General features: G+C 39.5%; 1 protein-coding gene across 3 annotated transcripts in view; it reads right to left on the reverse strand.

Moving 5' to 3' along the window:
- PRR16 (proline rich 16) overlaps positions 1-14,458 on the reverse strand; it is a 154,455-nt gene extending 139,997 nt beyond the window's left edge. Inside the window, exon 1 of one of the 3 annotated variants that reach the window (XM_021292598.2) lies at positions 13,808-14,458. In XM_021292598.2, the coding sequence (XP_021148273.2) occupies positions 13,808-14,314 (507 nt within the window). In that variant the 5' untranslated portion in view covers positions 14,315-14,458. The remainder of the gene's footprint in view (positions 1-13,807) is intronic. The other 2 variants (XM_005506224.4, XM_065045331.1) reach the window with 2 other exon arrangements.
- Positions 14,459-19,632: the final 5,174 nt, after the last annotated feature.

The following is a 19,632-nucleotide window of genomic DNA, read 5'->3' on the forward strand; positions in this document are numbered from 1 at the left end:
AAACATAGACCGCCACACAGAAAAGTCACAACATTTCCGATAACATCATAAACTAACTTTATGGCGGGAATGTCTTTTACTTCAATTTCATCTTCCATTCATCTTCTAACTGTAAAAACTATCAGGCAAAGTTATTTTTTTCCTACAATCTGCCTTGCTTAACCATCAGCATGCCTCCTCTTTCTTCCTTTCTTTCCTCCTGCATTTTCTCCAATTTCTTCATTCTATGTCAACAGTTCCAGAACCTGTGACATCTGAGGTTTTACCAAGAATTAAAAAAATAAATAAATAAAAAACTCACAAATCATTTTTTTTCCTACTTTTGATAGTTATGATTTTCTTCACACCTGCAGTGAAAATTACCAGTCTTGTTAGACAAGGCAAGGATGAGCAGCAGAGGCCCAAAAGCAGACTGCAAATCAAGATGACAACACTGTGTCAACATTCATCCACAATATCATCTTTGGAAAACAACAACACAGAACCATTCTAAAAAGGAAATTGTTAAATTCTGGCTGAAGTTAACACCCTTGCCTTCTCATTTAAGAAAGCAGATTATTAACTTTCACAATTTCTTTCCTGGTAACGTACACACTGCAATGATAGAGGACCGCACTATTATATCATCCTGCAAATACTTCTACTTAGCCTGTGAGTCTCTACAGAGCTTTTATAGTTTCATTATTCCACAGACATGGTTCAGAAAACACTAAGGTGATTTGTTCCCCTTTTATGGACTTAAAGAAAATCATTCCTTCAGAGAAATCTCTTTCTACAGAGCTAGAAACAGGCTGTGGTTCCTTAAAAAAGGAGGATGCCTTGTGTATTATCTGCAGCTACTTCCACTAGGGGACATTCATGCATGAACAGAGAATATTATGTAAGGCATGTATATACTTCACAGGAGGCAAGTTCTGCAAGTACTCCAGCCACAACAACACAGTGCTCTGTGTATGTTAATCTATCACATATATCTTTTGCATCTCAAATAAATGCCATACAAAAATCAAAAGCAGAAGGAAAACAAAGATAAGGGTACTGCTAGAGGAAAAAGACTTCGTGATAAACCTCCCCCTAACCCATACTACTACTAAAATGTTAACAAAATTTTATTGTCACTGTTTGTTTGCCTCTCAGGGTTTTTTTGCTTAAGCAGCTTCCATTCACAAAAACATTGTACTATGTTTCCTACATCTGTATTATATGGCACCCTGCAGTAGGAAGCATGTGAAGACCCTGAAAACATCTCCTCCCTTGGAAGAAAACCTTAAAGCCACATATACTTGCCACACCTCTATGTTAGAAGAAAGCACAATGCTGATGTCTTGTCCTCTAGTCATACAGGCTCACAAAGTTTAACACAAAGTTCTTCAATGAAAAATTGTACTTAAGTGTTGCAAAACTATAGTTATTGTACAAAAATCAAGGAAACAGTTCAATCTGTTCAAAATAGACATCTGATTACCATAAAATCCACTTGATCAAGATTCATTTGCTGTATATTAGCATTTATGTAACAGACAACTTCGTTTCATTATGTATAATCCAAGAAACGATGCACAGAAGGAAGACATATCGTATCTGTAACTCACAGTGATAACAATGATGCCTCATTCTTGATTAATAAATTAAGCTGAAAAATAATAGATGAACATGGGAAAAGTACTCTGCCTGTAGAAAACATGCAGTTATTAAAACAATAACTTGATTTCTAGAAAACTAAGGCTCAATAATGTTTCAAATTCTCTCTGAGCCTTAACACTCTTTCAAAAGATAGCTATAAAAGAAACCAAAATCTCTTGAAAAGCTGTCATGTAATACCAGGATATATAAAGTGATGTCACTGTCAGAACTGGTTAAAACTAAACAGAAGCATGCTTCACATTTAGCAAATTATCCACAATAGCCACAGAAATATAGATAATTCCTTTCATAATAGGTTATTATTACCTATACCTGACTCCATAACACAAAGCACTGAGTCAAGGTTGTTTACATTTTTCCCAAAGAAAGAATTCATATAGTTATTTTTTTTTAATTTTAGTATTTTATTTTTTGTCCTTCATTGACTAGTATCTGTGAAACATTCAATTTCAGAAATAATTTATATTCTAAACCAGATGTAAATTTCCAGCAGACTATTGAAATACAGAGAAAATAACTGACTAGGTACATTTAATATTCTGTTGAAAGTATTACAAAAGTGGCCCCCACTTCTAAGGTGGTGTACACTAAATAAACTTTGACTTTGACAGAGCTGATGTTTTTTTAATTTCCAAGAAACTTGAAGTAGAAATTCATTATGCTAGTCAAGTGTTCATATCCTAGAAATAGTATACAGTAGACATTCATTAAGATACAGTAATGTTTTCTGCCTATAATACTTAAAATCTTGCAACAAACACTCAGAAAAAGATTAACTAGTAAACAGAAGATTTTAAAAGACTTTTTAATGACTCTTAAGATTTTAGAAGACATTTTTAGATATTTTTAAAGGACATTTCCATCAATTACTTAACATTAAATACAAAATTACCACCTATGTCTAGCTTTAATAAATCTTAGACTATAATTCATGGACATCCAACGAACTCAAGCCTTAGATAAAAGAATTGGAAACTCATAATTGCAATTCATATGCATTGCTGTCTATAAAGTACTGGGTTTCTAATTTATGTGAAATGAAAACATGAATCACTTGAATCAGACACCAACTTCACACACACACAAACACACACACGTATATATCAAATTCCCAAAATTACTAGAACAACTTAATGACAACAGGCCAGTTAATACAAGATGGCACAGCTCTATCATAGTCAAATTAATTCAGTGTATGCTACCTTAGAAATATGGGGAAAAAATTCATTCAAGCCACTGTTCTAATTGCATTGTAGTGTCCTCATTTTCACTATATCCTTCAAACCTGTCTCAAAGACATCTGAATATTTTCAATGTATTGTTTTGTTTTGTTTTTTTCTGTATCATCTTGCTGTTATAATTTGAAGAAATAAACAGATTATGTAAAGTCTGTACTAAAAAAAAGTTCTCAATCCTCTGCTGTAGATCGTTTTTCTCGTTCAGCATTCTCAGCACCTGAAGTACTCTGACTTTTTGTTGTGCAAGTCATCCATCCTTCCCTACTTCAAAGATTACTATTTGTAGCAATGCATTGCCTTGGGGCTTGGGGTTCTTTTTGCACAGCTATATTGTCTCATACATGTTTGTAATACACTACGTTTTCCATTATAGTCGTCAAGCTAATTTAAAGCCTCAGCTTAGTCAAATACACTAATGGTTACACTGTATCACATCAGCAAAGGCTCTGCTTGCAAAGGTTTAAGACAGCTGATGAAAATAATTAAGAGTTTCCAGGTGATTTAAAGTGCTCACAATCCAACCATTCAAATCCTATGAAATTTTTTTAATAGGCAGAATCAAAAAGCCACCATCTGAAAAACAAGCACACGCAAATCAGTTATCACCAGGTAAGAGCAAAAACTAAGAATCACAACCTCCTCATTCTCTTGCCTCAACATAAACCTCCCAGTTTGGTCAAACACCAGTTTTCTATAAAGCTTACAGGTTTACCATGCCATCTGTACTTTGATTTCAAGAAACAAAAGTTATTACTTCAACAGAGGTACATATGCTTGTATAGTTTCCTAGTCTTAATAAATTAGACAAACTAGCAGACACTTTGTCCATACACAAGATATTTCTTTAACCAAATGCCACAGCTTTACTGAACCTTAAAACTGTCCCATAAAATTACCTATAAGCATATAAGTCAAATATGTCTAGACTGTACTACTTCAGTTACCATAGGTAAAACTCAGCAGCACTAGCAGAGACCATCAGCTGTCATAAACTTAGCCCACTCAAATGGTCTCTGCAATCATCAGTAAAAAGATCTAGAGAATAAAGTACCATCTAGCTGGTAACTGAAAATCATTTCTTTAAAAGACAGCACAGTAGCATTTTGAGAAAAGATGGAGTGAATTTTAAATACTTTGGATGTTGAACTGGAAAGCTGGAAAACAATGTTAACTTAAACTATCATTGATTTTAAACAACAAGCTTTTGCTTTTAATAACAGTCCAGATAACTTTCCAGTCCAAACAACACAGCTTTCAGTTGCTATACCAGACTGAAATTTGAGCTAGTAAAAGATATTACCAATGCTTCTAGATCCTCCACAGGAGAATCTCCTATTAGCAAGCAAAAGATGCATGAGGAGAACAATTGTGTTACTAAATTGAATGCCAGAGTCACCTGAAATTCTCAAGACCAATCTTAAAACTTTGATGTTGACTTTTCCTGAGTCAACACTCAAGAATGGAGAGACAAGCACTCTCATGTTTAACAACTGAGATGTCACTTTGATAGCTACTAACAGTGAGGTAGATAAAGTGCCAGAAGCACCAGAAACTGTTAAGAGGGAAAAGAGGAAAGGGGCTAGGAAATCAAAACAAAAAGCCTCATAGAATGGAGGGATTAGTATGATGCCACAGAAGATGAGAAATCAAAGTGAAAGTTGACATCTGCAGAGGTTGGAGCAGAAAGACAAAATTAATCTGAATTATTTACAAAGTTAATTTGAGTAATTACACTGGGTTTGCCTGGACAATTTCATTTGGAGGTGGGGAAAAGAATACACCATAATTTCACAGAGGGATGTTACAGGGGAATGGCATTCCTGTAAAAGCAGAAGAAGTTGCAGCCCTCCATTCCCTGTGGCTGCACACACTTATGAACACCAGCTTCAAACCCTTTATGTATGCATCTGCTATATTCATATAGGGAATTAGACTGCAAATCTGTTATTTATTCTTCTGTTTGAAGGTAAGTAAAACCCAGATTCAGTATCACAGGCAGTGAGAGTCCATTACCATTTATTACTGCAACTTGAGTGAAAAAGTAGAAAATACGTTTTTCAGCTATTTTAAAATTTTCAGATAAATATTTGTTGTATCATGTTTGTATCATTATGGAATATATACCTGATTTTTTTTATTCCATGTCTGCAGTATTGTATGCAGTTCTGGGTTTCCCAATATAAAAGAGGTATCAGCATACTAGAGCTAGTCCAGCAAAAGATTGGGAAGATGACTAAAGGGTTAGAGCATCTGTTATATGAGGAGCAGCTGAGAGAACTGGGGCTGTTGAGCCTGGAGAAGAGATGGCTCAGGGAAATCTTAGCCCAATGTGTATAAATACGTGATGGGAAGGAGTAAGTAGACACAGTCAGACTATTCTTAGTGGTATTAAATGAGAAGACAACAGACAACAAATTGAAATACAGGCAATTCTACTTAAACACGAGGCAAAACATTTTTACTGTAAGGGTGATTTGACACTGAAACAAGTAGTCCAAAAAGGTTGTAGTGTCAACATGTTTGACAGTATTCCAACAACAAGATCCTAAGCAACCTACTCTAGTTGACTCTTGAATAGGTTGGACAATTTCCAGGGGTCCTTTCCAACCTCAGTCTGTGATTCTATATTTAAAAACAAATATATTTGTTCCAAGTATTTGTCCAATAACTATGGAACTTTCAGTAGTTCATTCAGCTGGACAATTACTCTCTCCCTAGCATGTGCCCCTACAAGAATTAAGAGAACTAACACTACAAAAGTGTTATTTTTGCCCAGTTCTAACAAAAAGCAAGAAAAGGCAGAAGGTATATTTAAAAAAAATAAATGAAAAAAAAAATCAACTATAAAGCAGGCAAAGAAAGAATTCTACAGGTTTTTCATTATGCTACAGTAAAGAAAAAACAGACTGACCTTGATTTTTCACATTTTCTTACTGATTTTATACAGAAAGGGCATGGTTACGTGGTTATAAGCCAATAAATTATAATGGAAAGCAAGCCCAAACAGCTCATTTGTTATTGTTTTCACTTTGTTTGTTTTTAAAATCTGCAACTTTCAGGCCACATCAGCTTCCTGCTTTAACAGAGTGCCATTTCCAGTAAAGTATAAAATATTATTAGGTAGCAAAATTTTGAATATTTTAATCACTTATCTCAATTTCCACTGTTGAATGAAAAGCCCAAATATAGTTTTTGGTTCCACATCAATATTCTGGAGCCCCATGCAGATGGTCTCACATTAAACAAATAATAAAGTTGTCACATTATTTTCAGAAATTTTTAATTATCTTCTTCTCTTACAACACAAATTATTACAGCGCAAGTAAGGATGTCGTACCCTGCTTCTACCTTGAAGCTTTTCACTGAAAGAACTGTAAATAGACTGCAATAAGGAGAAGAACATTATATCATCATGGGTGAAAGACTGAAATAATTACTGCAGATTTATCACAAAGAAAAAATATCAAGTAGAAAAAACTGAGAAGTGTTTTACAATGGTAGGATTTTTGAGATTACTGATAAATAATCTACAATGAAATCTGGAAATTATTCAACATCAGTGCTCCCAGTCTTCATAATGCGATGTGGCACATGATGCATGAAACAACGGATGAGTTTGTTAACCTTTAAAGACATATGAACATACTATAATCTTTGCAAAAGCAACAACTGACGGCACTGCTCCTGTTTGGAGGCAACTGCTCTTCACTGCTCCCGTCAGCTGTAATACAATAATTCTAAACCCAAGCAAAATGCCAGCGGCTCAGCCACCAAGCCCTCCCACCGTAGTCATTCAACACACGCACAGCCTGACACAGGGAAGAGGCACCGAGAGACCTGCTGGAGGATTTTCTCAGCCCTTCCACAGTGAAAGCAGGCTCTGCTTTTCTTCTTCCCCTGAGCATAATAAGAAAGGGCATTTTGAAGCATTGCAGCTAGCTGCAGCAAGAATGACCAGAGTCAATGATGTACACAGCTGGGCATGAGCTGTGAGAGAAGGCATGTGTAGGCTGCAGCCCTCATCACACATAATATGGCTAATACAGTAAAGATTTAGTAAAAACAAAATGAAATTGAAATTTCAGTGAAATGCTACCTCAGGACCTCTATCTTGAGAAAACAATGTACATTAGCTGCTATTTACTGCATCTATTAAAAAATAAATAAATAAATAAATAAATAAATAAGAGCCAAAAAGCTTGTCTACTGGCAGAATAAGACAAAGCCCTATCCACATATAGGTAACTAAGCTAGTATAAACCAGTAAGGCACAGGTTATGCACCAAGGACAGCCGTCTGTATGTAAAACAGACCCCTTTGCTTAGCCTGCCTCACAGCAATAACCTCTACTGAAGAAAAAAAACAAAATGGGGAGACCTGAACAGGCTATAGATGAGCTGCTTGTAAGGTCACTGACCACTCATTTCACCCGCCCTCCACAGACCAGGCATAATACACAAAGAAGACTATGAGCCACCAACATTTTGCAGGAATGAAAACTAGAAGAGGACAGTGATGCTCTTCATTAAAATATTGTGAAACAGGCACTATGGAAAAGTACCTTGGAAACCCAGGGACAATATTTGTACCCCTCCCACAAGAGGAGTACTAATTAGTTGTGTACAAATGCACTGTGAGTTGCAATTTGGCTGGAAGTTTCTTATGGGAAGTGGGAAGGCTACTCCAGACCCTTGTCCAGTGTGAATTATGGGAATAGAAGCATTGGTTTGCTTCCAGAGGATACTGGTAAATATCTCAAAACTTCAATGATGGTGCTTAACTAAGTGTTTTTGTATGGCACATTCATACACACACATGGCAGCAACTGCTTTCTCTGAATTCTGAAGTTTTAATAAAAATGAGGCAGGAAAAAAACTAACTTTTGTCACTCTTACTTTTATTCCTACTGAAGTCAATAGAAAAATCTAACTGCAACAGACAGAAGTTCATGCCTCACTACTTTTGTTTTCTGTATCATGGTCAGTAGTGCACAGACTGCCTAAAGTTCAAATTTCAGCACAAAGATATATATTTTCTCTGTGGTACTGTTTTTATTTGAAAACTGAATTTATATATGCTCTATTTAGCTCATGGTTGCACAATGCACATTACTATCACAAGCTTAGCATTGCATAAAAGGAATGAAGTAGCTGACGTGAGAGTTTATAAAAACAAACTAGTTAGCATAAATGGATAGCATGCTTCCCTCTGTCAGGCCTCTTGGTATTAATAAGCAATGGTCTATATGTACACCAGTTAACTCTTTTCATTGCATTACACTATACAAAAAATAACTCTTGGTAGCTTTGGTTACAAATCAGAAGAAGAGCAACCTTGCCTTTTATCAGCATTTAAAATGTTGCTGACAACCTTAACACATGGGTTTTTTTTAAGGTTCACAGTTACCTTTTAGCTCTATTGGCTTTATTGACTCTACTAGCATAAGAATTTTTTCTTAATACATTTGCACTTTTTTGTTGTGTATAACTGTATAAATGCTTCATAGACCACAAGAAATAAAAGGACAGTAAAATTATTATTCAGTTACCTGCAATGACTATTTATGGCTCTGTTTGGACCCCTGGGCAGATCACAATGAAGTTGCTGTGCAGTGCTTCTATTACATAATGAATCATACTCTGCACTTAAAATATACACCCAGGTACAGTTCGTGATTGCATTTGTCACTAAGGACTGCAACAACAAATCAGAAAAAAAGACTGCAGCTGGAGAGATTACCAAGTTTCGGAATGGGCAACGCCAGTAGTCATAAAACACCCTGCTCCCAGTGCCTGAACTGGACCACAACCCCAGCTACAGCAATAAAAATCACAAGAAAGCTTCAGTCCCTCTCACATCTCACTGACCAGATTTGCATATGCAGAAAGCATATCCACTGAAGACTCTGAGAGCAAAACTGTTAAGCAGACCAGCATTCAGAATCCACATGTAAGAAACTGATTTCCAACAGTAGGAACTGGTATGCTCTAAAAACTCTCCCTTCAACTGGCACTGCCTAGCAAAAGGAGTGGCAGGCCCTTGACATCTGGAGAGAGCCCAGAGGAGGGGGGTCAGGGGGAGGCAAAAGAAAATATTAAAATGTTTTGCTATTGTTCTACCTACCCTTAGGTTGTATACAGTATATTCTACACCTGTGCTGTAATAACCCCCTCTCCTCACCTTCATGCAGCAATAGAAACCCAAAGCATTTTTTGTATCGGTGTTTGTTTTGCTGCCTGTACATCAGAGATACTGACACATGATTGATTGTCCCTGTGTTAATCCTCTTGGTGGATACAAGCTGCAGCTTCCTAATTCCTGGATAAACCAGCAAGAACCTGAAGTGCCTGGATTGTTAGCTGAACACAAAACCAAAAATTGAATGGAAAACATTGGTTCTGAAATCATAATATGCTACTGCATACCTGATCTAGAAATTAAGACCCTAGAATACACGGCCACCGTCCACTTAAAAGAAAGTTGACTGGCCTGGTTATGGAATCAGGTTGTCTACCCCATGACAAACTTTGCCATGGTGTTTGAGGGGAGTGGGCTTGGCATCTGCTAGTTCCGTCATCACTTAGAAAACATTATTTGTTAAGCCACGCCCAAATTCTATAGATTACATCCTTATGGAAAATAAACACATCGATTGGATTAGAGAGGATTATACACTCCTGTCAGTAAGACATTTTTGGAGTATTTAAAGCAGACAAGGTAGCAGACTACAAAAGACTGGAAATTTACTTATGCATGTGCAATGCCTATAAGGGCTTCTGTTTCTCCTGCACCTCCATTTTGGATAATTCTAAACATTGGCAATAGTTACACAGCTGCTTCTTTTCGATAAAAGGCTGAAGCGTATTTAGCCAATTAAAAGCTATGCAAATGTTTCACACATAACTTCCAGGAATTTGTTCTACATGATGAACTTTTATTACTATGAAAAGTATTTGATAAATGATTTAGTTAACGTAAACAAGTGCAAGGCTACAGAAACGTGCAACATTATCATAAAAGCAGGGAAGTCTTAAAAATTAAAATCAGTATTAAGATTACACAGATCTCCATGCCCTGCTGTCCACAGGTGTGCATGCAAATCCCCTACATTCCCCTCTGAAGTCATCAGAGAATTAGGGCTATATCCTGCATTTTACATTCAAAATAGTTTAATTAGCACACACCTTCTGGTTTACAGTAGTGCTCATCATCTCACTATTTAGGTATCAGACAGAAAAATATAATCTGCAAAGCAAGACTTTATAATAACCCTCTTTCTAGACAGAATCCAGAGAAAAAGGTCTTTTAACCAGTCCTCTGGAGGAGCTACAAAGTTAAAGCTGCCTTACCAATTTAATTTCGAAATAGACTTGACTAAAGGAATAGCCAGTGTTACTCAATCCTCTGGTACCCCTTTGATTTTTCTTTGGAATATTCCTCAAATAACAGAAACTCACTTCATATTAAATCCACTCATTTCTTCCAGTACAAAAACACATGCCACTGTTGGTACACACCCACCTGGTGTTTCTTTTTAGCAAGAAAACAAAAGAGGCCAAGTCTCTCCTAAATTAAGTGCACCTTACGGAGGCCTAGCCATACATGAGCTTGTTCTCTGGACTTAGCACCACTCCATCCTAACTTGTCTCCCAGTCACCACCCTTCTACATCCTTAGTCATTCATGATCACCTTACCCTAGCACCCCAGACCAACAAATAAGGGACAAAATATAGACAGATGTTTCACTTCTGAGCCACAATAATTCTTAAGATGTACTTGCTCTAATCCACATGATTTAGTGATGTGTTTTTACAGAAAATGTATAAGCTTCATGGTTTGTGCATCTAGATTTAACACCCCATCTTCTCCTCACTCCTCCCTTCCCCTCTTTTAAACACAAAAAATGTTAAAGCATCTGTTACAAGAAAGCTTTGGAATAGAGGACAGATGCAAATACATTAGTGTAAGTAAACTATAACAAGCTAAATGCATCAAGATATACAAATCTTGTACAGCCATGATCCTTACTGTTATAGAACACTTCACTTTGAAGCAATGAAACTATTTTTTCAATTTGACAGTACTTTGAACACGAAATCTTGCAAAAGATGCTAGGAGAAGACATCTAGTCTATCTCAACATCTAGCGCTACATTAAGTATAAGCTAATAAATAAGTAAATAATTTCTATTTAAGGGTAACAAACAGCTACACATAAGGAGGAAAAAAAAGTGTTCTAAAATGTCATAGTTTCAATAATACAACTAAATATTATTGTCACTGCACAAAAAAGCCCTCATGCCCTACAACTGTAGCAGAATTGAAGTCTTTTTGACATAACAGTAATAAAGATGATGAAAGGCTGTTTTCAGAACACTATATTCCTGATTAAAAAAAAAAAAAAAAAAAGAAATTAACAACAGAAAAGGTTGTAGCAAAACAGCTGAACTGCAGCAAACACCCAGTGAATAAAAAGGGTAGCCAAAACATCTCCAGAAGAACACAATGTGTAGTGAAAACAGAAAGTGCAAACTTACATTCTCTAGTTCATCCTCTAGTTCAGGGGTATCAAACTAATTTTCATCGGCGGCCACATCAGCCTCGCAGTTGCCTTCAGAGGGCCAAATGTAATTTTAGGACGGTTTAAATGTAACTGCTGCAACTGTGGCTTCTCTAGTTTATCACTTTGCCTGGTCCTACAGTAAGGAGCCACAAATAAAGCACAGGTATACTTCTGTGTGTAATACACCAAACCTGGCTATAGACTAACTTCCTATATGCTTTCACAAGAGATCTGCCGATGCTTTCTAACACCTACAAACAACCTATGAAAGAGACTGATTCTTATCCTATAATATCATAAATTTACATTGCAAATGCATCAAGAGATCTTGTACAGATTTAGTCCAGACTATGAAAGGCAGACAATTAGAGCTACTCAGATGGCAAACTTCTGCAGACTTTTCAAACTAAATGTCATACAAAGTGTACTTAACGCATAATTATAATATTTCAAATAAGTAGATAATTGCATATGCAACCTTTGTTTTTTGTCAAGAGTATCACAGTTATCATCTTTGAAGGCAGAGAAGAGCATTACTCAAAAGTCCATGTGTGGTTATTAAGAAGATTTTAAAGTATTTTGATTAAAAGGCAGTTATTTTCCCAAAACATATGCTCTTGGCAATCCTTTCACCCTTCCACAAGTATAGTACTTAACAGTTACAGCACCATTTCTCTGCAACTCGCCCTGTAAATTTCACTCTGTTTGGGAAAAGAGTTCCACACATTTCCCCATAAAGCAGAGGTAAATCCAGTCCTCTTTCACAGATGCAGTCAACCAGAACAGACAAGTTTGCTTAGATAAAAAGTGCCACAGTCAATGATGACATAGGATCTCAACCTACACCAATCTTGTTTGCTCACTAGAGGAAAGCTAGGACTGATTATGTGCAGAGAATGATTTACATTCATGGGACAGATCACAGTACATACTCTCCAGGTCCTGAAAATGTGCTTTGGCAGCAACAGAAGCCAGTTTACTCTATCAGTCTTTAAAACACTGAAAAAATTGCCATAAAAACAGTATTTATTTCCACTTCAAAATACCTCAAAAAACTACAAAGCATGAAGAGCAGCACATTAAGGCAAAGAAAATTATAGATACATTTTCCAAAAAGGAGAAATCTGGAATTGTGGGTGGCAAAGAAGTCTAACAGCTGTGATTAGTGAGTTGTTTGTTTATATATCTTTCAACATCATACGAAGGACTGAGCAAATTTCAGATTGCTTCAATTAGCAAAAGTCTGTTGAATGAAACTTGTTGACAATGTTGTTAAAATAGAAAAACTAATATTTGATAGCAAAAAAAAAAAAAACACAGACTGTTATAAATGTCAAATACAGGATTATAAAGCAATGCACAGAGATTCTGGACTTGAATTTAGGAGCATAATCCAACCATCTGTCGACCAGTTGTGTAGCAAAATAAAGAAAACGTGGAAATCTCCAAAAGGACAGACAAATTATTGTCCTTCAGATACAGCATTTCCCTGTTCATGAACATGCCCGCGGTAATCGCACTCTGCCTGTAGATTAACCCAGGGGAGACGACACTGGCCACCGGCAAAAGGAAGATTGCAAAGGCAATCTTGCCAGATAAGGCAAGATAAACACGGCGCTCAGCTCCCGGTGAACCAGCCTGCAGAGGCAGAGGAGACTTTGCCGTGCCGGTGCTGCCAAGCCGGGCAGGAACCCTTCAACCGGGGTGGTGGGTGCGGGGGGGTTCCGGGACACCCCAGCCCTCACCGGCTGGGAGATGCCAGCCGGGTTGCTGCCTGTGAATATGCGGCTGTACCGTGCAGCCGAAAAGTTAAACACGCTGGAGCGGGAGTGGAGACGCTCCTGACGCCTCTCCCACCGTCGGGATGCCGGCCCGGTGCAACCCAGAATCAGCCAAGGCTGCGGGTCCCGCCGCTCCGTCAAATGCCCTCCTCACGCGGCGGAGACCCCGCAGGAGAGGCACCCCGGCCTCCCGGGAAAAAAAAAAAAAAAAAAAGCACACAACACCTCCGAGGGGTGAGCCGAGGTAGGAAGTCCCCGGGAAGAGCCACCTCGCAGCCGGGGCAGCACGACCGGACCCGGAGGAGCACTGCACTCGGGACACGGGGCTCCATCCATGCTGCCCCGTCCCGTTCTCGATCGCCGGGCACCGCAGTGAGACATAGCCGTAAGCCCCGGGGCACGGCCAGGGACCGCCCGGTGCCTAGCCTGGACACCAGTTGCTCGACCCGCCGAGAAGTGGCTAAAGGAGCCTGAGGGCGGCAGTGGAGCCCCGGGGCGGGGGAGCAGGGCCCACGGGCGAGTGCTTCTCGACCACCACGGGGCAGACGGAGGATCCGCCCACGCAGCCCTCCGTTTCTCACCTCCTTAAGTTCCTTAGCCACGTCTTTCAGATCCCCCAGGACTAATTCCAAGTCCTCCACGATGATCTTGATCTGCTCCTTCACCTTGGCTTTGGAGGCTGCTGGCGGCCCCTCGGACGGCGACGAGGAGGAGGATGCGGTCCCCTTGGACTGGGCGGACATCCTTCGGGGCAGCCCGGCGCGGCCAGGGGGCACGCAGGTCAGGCGAGCGCGGCGGCTGCCGGCCGCCCGGCCCCCTCCCTCCTGCTCCTGGTGCTGCCGCAGCCGCTGCCGCTGCCGCCGCCTGCCCGCCCGCGCATCCCGCGCCGGGCGCGCTGAGCCGCGCCGCGCTCCGCCGGGCGGCCGCGCTGTGCAGCTGCCATCGGCTCCCAGGAGCGGCGCGGGGACCCGGCTGCAGCCCGCCGTGCGCAGCGCCTGCGCCTCGCCCCGCCCGCGCCACCGCCCGCTCCCGCTTCGGCTCCGGCCGGGGAGACGGGCCGGGGGAGGAGCGCCCGCCGCCCCCGGCATCGCCCCCGCTTGCTCTCCTGGAGGGGCGGGGGAGGCAGGGCGGCTCCTCCGGAAGAGGCGCTTCCCCCCCTCGTCCCTACTCGGCAGCCCGCGGGACCGAGAGCACGGCGGTGTGTCGCTCTAGAGCCTCCCCGTGATCCCGGGGTATGGTGGCTGGTTGCACCAGCTCTGCGAAGGAAAACGTTTACCGGCCAAAACAGCCTCCGAAAAAGGAAACCGTTTTAGTGGCTGGCTCGTTTCAAAATTCCAGTCGAAGCAGATAACAATGGTGCTTGTTTCTGGTCAAAAAAAGTCATAATTGGGAGGTTACACTAGTACGGCTCTGCACTCCAAGCATCCTGGCACGCTCATTTTGGACTTCGCTGCTGTGAGGAGGCTGTAGAAAGGACGATGTTTTGTAAATGCCACCGAATAGGTAAAAGCACTTGCATGTTTATGCCCACCTCTATGTGGTGCGGTGCAAAAACACAGTGATCAGTAGACCCCCTTCTACCCCTTCTAGTCTAGAAGTAAATGTTGTGCATCTCATCAGACAGAAATAAAAATGTGCATGAGTCAGTACAGCATTTATGAATATGCAAGCTATCTCCTTCTCTGAAGTGCAGGCCAGTGCTGCTCCTGAATACATGCTTTCCCTACCGTTATTAGGAGAATTATATGTAGGGCAAAAGCAAGAGATTGCTAGATATCACTCACCTCTGGTGGCTTTCCGTCTTACTGCAAAAAGGTGGCATTGTTTTAGGTGTTTCTACCTCCTACTAGCTATGAACAGCAAAAAGAGGGCATGCAGCCAAGCCTGCTTCGAGGATCACGCTGCATGGTTGCAACTGACTTTGATGCTTTAAATGCTTCTGAGAGTTTTGGCAGGCAGAGATGTTTTAACCTAGCTAAAGCAGGAGGGGAAAAGCAGAAACCTTGCCCAGAGCAGTGTGCCTGCACATAGTAAAAATCTCAACTAGTGATGAACAGTTCATCTCTGGGGAGGGTGTGGGACTGGGATACGACTAGACAGAGGCTGACAGCACTTCTTACTGTCTTGAGTTAGGTATAATTATCTTCCCACTTTTTACCACTATAAAACATGCAGTGTTTGGCTGAAATAATTTGTTAGTGGGCATATATTGTAATTTTCTTTTTTTTGCCAAGTGTTTTACAGACCTTTTAAGCAATGTCAATGAGGCCACGATCAAGAAGAGTCCATGTCCTTCCTCTTGACTTTTCTCAAGTGTCAGGGTAGATTTTTTTCATCTCACCAAAGCAAAAGCACTTTCAACACTGACTTATAAAAACATTCCTGATGGTTATTTTTGCTTAACTGTTTCTGTATGAGCAATAACATCATATGATTTAGCTAGCAAAGTAATACAGTCAGAATTTCCAAACTGCAGTCACCACTAATTAGGAAGAAAGCAGCCCACAAGTTGTTTAGTAAGTTTTAATTAATATGTTTGAATACTATTCCTCAAAGGCGTTGTACAAACAGAAAAAAACATTTATGAAAAGCTATCAGTGAAATTATCCATGCAGAAGCCTGTACATATCCACTATATAATTAGAGAAAAAAGTCTAGTTTCTGACAGAAATTAAGGATACTGTATAACATACTTATACACAACATGGTTTAAATAGGTAAGGGGTGGTTTCTACCACACTTCTGTAGAAAATTCTGTCACAAAATTAATGACATATTTTCTACAGACCTCTACAGATCCTCTAAATTTTGTCTACCCTAATTGAGGATTCATGGTTAGACATATTTTTCCTATACAATTGCTGACCTTTTTATTGTCTCTGTATACAGCCTTAGTCACCTCTCACTGCTAAATATTTTTACTTTAAGAAGCAAAAATTGATTCCTGTTCTATTTCATCAGTAAGTTTTGAGTCATGGCAAGACTTTACCCATAATCTTGTGGTTATAAAATTTGCAGACTTTTGAAGATATAAATCATGTCCACTTCACCAGTCCCTCCACTTTCATAGTGACATTCTTCAAAGAGCTGTACAGGTATATGTAGTGGCTGATATTTTGTATTCATCCAAGTATCTCCTGCTTATCCCTGGAAAAAAAAAAAAAAACTGACAATTTTTCTGAGTGAAGTTCACTGTCCTACTGGTCTTGAAAGGAATTTTATGCCTTTAAAAATTATGTTTTACCTTGCTAAACTATGTCTCAATTGGCTAACAGGTAGTGTCCCATAGCAAAGCTGTCTACTAGTTGTTCTTTTGCTTCTGCCTCTGCAAGTAATTGTTATTTATCAGTGTGTTATCAGTTTGTTCTTTTTGAAGTCTTTCTATCTGTACCTTCACCAAACCTAAAATGGCTAATGAGGGAAAAGAGGAGTAAATCTATACTTGAAGTGTGCCTTCTGTAGGCCATTAAGGAGATGCAGGGGATACACAAGAAGTCTCCCCAGAAATCTTGGAAGATGAAGTTTTTTTGTAAGTAAAAGTTTAACACCTTCAAAGTGCAGTTTGCTGATCTTCCACTAACACTTTTTAATCCAGGATAAAGTACCCAAACAAAAACAAATAACAAAATAAATTAATACTTAGTGAAGTAATGTGGCACTCAGCCACACCATTGCCAGCTGTGATTTCATGAAAACTCAAAAGTTGTGTAAGGCTTGCCCTGATCACTAATTGGAAAGGACATCTCTCAGGAAAATCTCTCAAGATGCTGCAAAATTTTGTTTTGATGATTCAGTAGATGGCACTTTTCCTTTTGGAAAAAACTATCCTGTATCTCAGTCCAGTGTTAACATAGAATGAACTGAACACACACCCACACAAAGCAGTGATTTGATCATGCTGTTTTATTTATACTATTTATTTTATGTGTAAAGTCACAAAGAGAGTTGGAAGCTATACAAGAAATCAGGAGTAATAATAAAATGCACATGAATCACAGAAATAATCTTTCATGAGGGTCAGCCAGACCAGTCACATGAGAAATACAGAAGTCTAACTATTTTTATATTTAGTTGCTTCTCTCATTACCAAAAAAAAAAAAAAAAAAAAAAAAAAGGCAAAAAGCCCCAGGTGCTTACCTAGGAGGAGCTGATTCAGTGTCATAAAACTTTCTTACTTATTATTGTATGGGAATAGAAATCAAATAAGCACTTTAGCGATTATATATGTAGAACTACATCCCACTTTCCCCAGTTATTAGTATTTCAGATAGAAGAATTAAAAATTATTTTGCTGTTGCCCATTGAAAGTATTTTGTTTGGGGTTCGTTTTATCTATCAACGGTAAAAGCTGATAAATTCTTCTAGGTCAAACAAAACATCTTTAATCTGAATATTCTGATTTATTTTTAAAATTTTCAAACTTTCCAAACGAAGTTAAGGAATTTACTAAACTAAACTAACTGTTTTTGGGAATGATAAAATTATTATGTATCCCTTTTTTGAATTTATGAGTTGTCCCTGGCTGGACTTCAGGTGCTACCAAGCCACCCTATCATTCCCCTCCTGAGCTGGACGGGAGAGAGAAAATATGATGAAAGGTTTATGGGTTGAGATAAGGACAGGGCAAGATCACTCACCAATTATCAGCAATGGTAAAAGAGGTTCAACTTTGGGAAATCAGTTTAATATCTTATTGAACAAATCAGAGTAGGATAATGAGAAATAAAACCAAATCTTAAAAACAGTGCCGTCCCCTCCCCCCCACTTCTTGCAGATCTCAACTTGACTCCCGATTTTCTCTACCTCCTCCCTCTGAGCAGCACATGGGGATGGGGAATTAGAGTTGTGGTCAGTTCATCACATGTTGTCTCTGCAGCTCCTTTCTCTTCAGAGGGAGGACTCCTCACACTCTTCCCCTGCTCCAGTGTGGGGTCCCTTCCAGGGGGTGCAGTCCTTCAGGGACAGACTGCTCCAGGGTGAGTCTCTCATGCAATCACAAGTCTAGCCAGCAAACCTGCTCCAGGCTGGGCTCCTCTCTACATGAGGCCACAGATCCCTCCAGGAGCCTACTCCTGTACAGGCTTCCCGCAAAGGTCACAGCCTCCTTCAAGCATCAACCTCCTCCACTGTGGACCTACATAGGCTGCAGAGGACAGCCGTCCTCAGTATGGTCTGCACCACAGACTGCAGGGGAATCTCTGCTCCAGCACCTGGAGCACCTTTTCCCCGTCCTTTTTCACTGACCTTGGTGTCTCCAGGGCTGTTGCTCTCATTCTCACTCCTCTCTATGGCTGCATTTTCACAGGATTTTTTTCTTGTTAAATAAGTTGTCCCAGAGGTGCTACCACCATTGCTGATGGGCTTGGCCTTGGCCAGCTATGGATGTGTCTTGGAGTGTTGCCTTTGTTGGACAGAGGGGAAACTTCTAGCAGCTTCTCACAGTAGCCACCCCTTTAGTCCTTCCTCTATGAAAATCTTGCCATGCAAACCCAATACATCCTTAAAGTAAATATTGCACATACGAGATAGGGAAGCAGTGAAAAAGTAAACCTGTGTTTTTCTTCCCAAATTACATTGTGGGAGAAATCTTAATTCAACTGCAACAGGCTTGCGTATTTGACATGTCCTCATTAAAATATTCACTGAAATCTTCAAAATTAATCATAAGTTAAATAATAGCTATGAATTAAGCTATAGTACAGTGCCACTAACTAATATTCCAGGTGCTTGTTTTCATCTATTATCTTTTCTCTGCTGAAAGAATAGTGGGCTAATCTCTTTCCAAAATGCTTCTATAATTTAAGCAAGTATGATGTGTTTTTCTTAATTCCTAAAGAATTCTTTAACAGTTATTCTGAGGACACCACACTAGCTGCTTGCACTCATTTGGGTAGAGACTGAAAGACTCTTCAGTTTAAGGAAAAAATTAAAAGCACTTTCTGAAGTGTTCTATATTTAAATGCCATTTTGTTATTTCACTTCTTTCAAAACCAAGTTATTCCCTTAAAAAGAAACTCAGGATCTCATGAAATAAACTACATAATTCTGAGTTAAGTTGTCTCTTTTCCAATCATTAACTAGCAAATATAATGGAAGTAAGAATTAAGGCAAAGGCACCCTTTCCAAGTTCTTGTCTTAGTTCTCCAACCTTTTTCTTCTTGGTATTTTTTAAAAATCAGGCGTACCATATGTATGGTATGAAACTACTCATATTGTGCTTTCAGTCAAGTGCACAATCAACACATATTTCTTATAAGAATTTACATACCAGTAAAGGTGGTACAGCACTGGTTATTCATAGAGAAGAGCTACAAGCATGGAGCTAAGTTTTTAAGAAACTGGACAGACAGCTTAGACTATGTTATTCTCCAGAGCAGCATTTTATGGAATCTATTTTCGTTGTATG

This window comes from Columba livia, chromosome Z, assembly GCF_036013475.1.
Source record: "Columba livia isolate bColLiv1 breed racing homer chromosome Z, bColLiv1.pat.W.v2, whole genome shotgun sequence".
Classification (NCBI taxonomy): Eukaryota; Metazoa; Chordata; class Aves; order Columbiformes; family Columbidae; genus Columba; species Columba livia.